The sequence below is a fragment of the Pinus tabuliformis genome, chromosome 7 (assembly GCF_031772625.1).
Source record: "Pinus tabuliformis cultivar Carrire ecotype Pingquan chromosome 7, CPIR1, whole genome shotgun sequence".
Classification (NCBI taxonomy): Eukaryota; Viridiplantae; Streptophyta; class Pinopsida; order Pinales; family Pinaceae; genus Pinus; species Pinus tabuliformis.
This window is the reverse complement of record NC_142293.1, coordinates 1,464,233,683-1,464,234,760: the sequence shown is the minus strand read 5'-3', so window position 1 is coordinate 1,464,234,760 and position 1,078 is coordinate 1,464,233,683. Positions and strand designations below refer to the sequence as shown.

The 1,078-nt window shown below is 38.8% G+C and overlaps 1 protein-coding gene across 1 annotated transcript; it reads right to left on the bottom strand.

Annotated features, from left to right (window-relative positions):
- Positions 1-265: 265 nt before the first annotated feature.
- LOC149253312 (uncharacterized) lies at positions 266-940 on the bottom strand. The gene has a single exon (XM_089454432.1). It carries the CDS (start codon positions 938-940, stop codon positions 266-268), a length of 675 nt encoding a protein of 224 aa, XP_089310558.1.
- Between the last annotated feature and the right edge of the window lie 138 nt (positions 941-1,078).

Here is a 1,078-nt window from a genome sequence, read left to right as displayed (position 1 = left end):
ATGAAAAAATCTAGTGTTCCTTTCCCCCTCCCTTAGCCACTTTATTCTAGATTTCTGTCTCCATAAAACTTCTTCCTGCTTTCTCCTCTCCTCCAGTTTTCCTAGAATTATCCCTTCTTCTCTGCTACTTTCCTCTGTCCTTCCTTCAATTATTATCCTTTGTTGCAGAGCTTCCATTTCTTCTTCCAACTTCTGTTTTTCCTCCATGATGTTTCCGAATTCTTCCTTGTTCCATTTCTTTATCCTTCCTTTTAACTCTTTAAGCTTAAGTTGGAAGGTATGCATTTTCCTTTTCCCTGTATTGTGCTTTGCATCCACCATTCTTCCATTTTTTGATAAATTCTGGGTCTCTAAGCCAAAAGGCTTCAAATCTGAAGGGCTTCTTGCCAAGGTTATTTTTAATATCCACTTCCAGTCTAATTGGCCAATGATCTGAGCCAAGGGATGGCATGATCTTTGCTTCTATGAATACATCTATGTTCATAATTGTCTCTGATACTAAGAACCGATCTAATCTGGATGCTATTTGATTCTTTCCCCCTCTCCTATTATTCCATGTATAGACTCCGTTGATAGTTGGTAAATCTACCAACCTCAGACCATCTATCATGTCATTGAACATTTCCATATATTGTTCTGTTTTTCTTATACCTCCCTTTTTCTCATCTAGAGACCGGATTAAGTTGAAATCTCCTCCTACAATCCATGCTGTCTCCGGATATAATCTTCGAGTTGCTTGCAAATTTTTAATGAAATTTTCTCTGTCTCCCGAAGTATGTGGGCCATAAACCCCTGAGATAGTAACCCTTTCCTTCGTCCCCGCTACTCTTCCTGTACCTGTAAGAATTCTGGTCATGTTGGTCCAGCTCTCAAAAATTATCTCGTTTGGGTTCCACAAGATTGCAATGCCTCCCGCTGATCCGATTGCATCTTTTCCCATGACTTCATATTGGAGTTTGTTGTTTTTTATTATTCCTTCCATCAGTTGCATGGTGATGTTTGTCTCTTGGAGGAGCATAATACTTGGTCTGTCTTTTTTAAGTTTCTCTTTCATATATCTCTGCTTACCTTTACTATT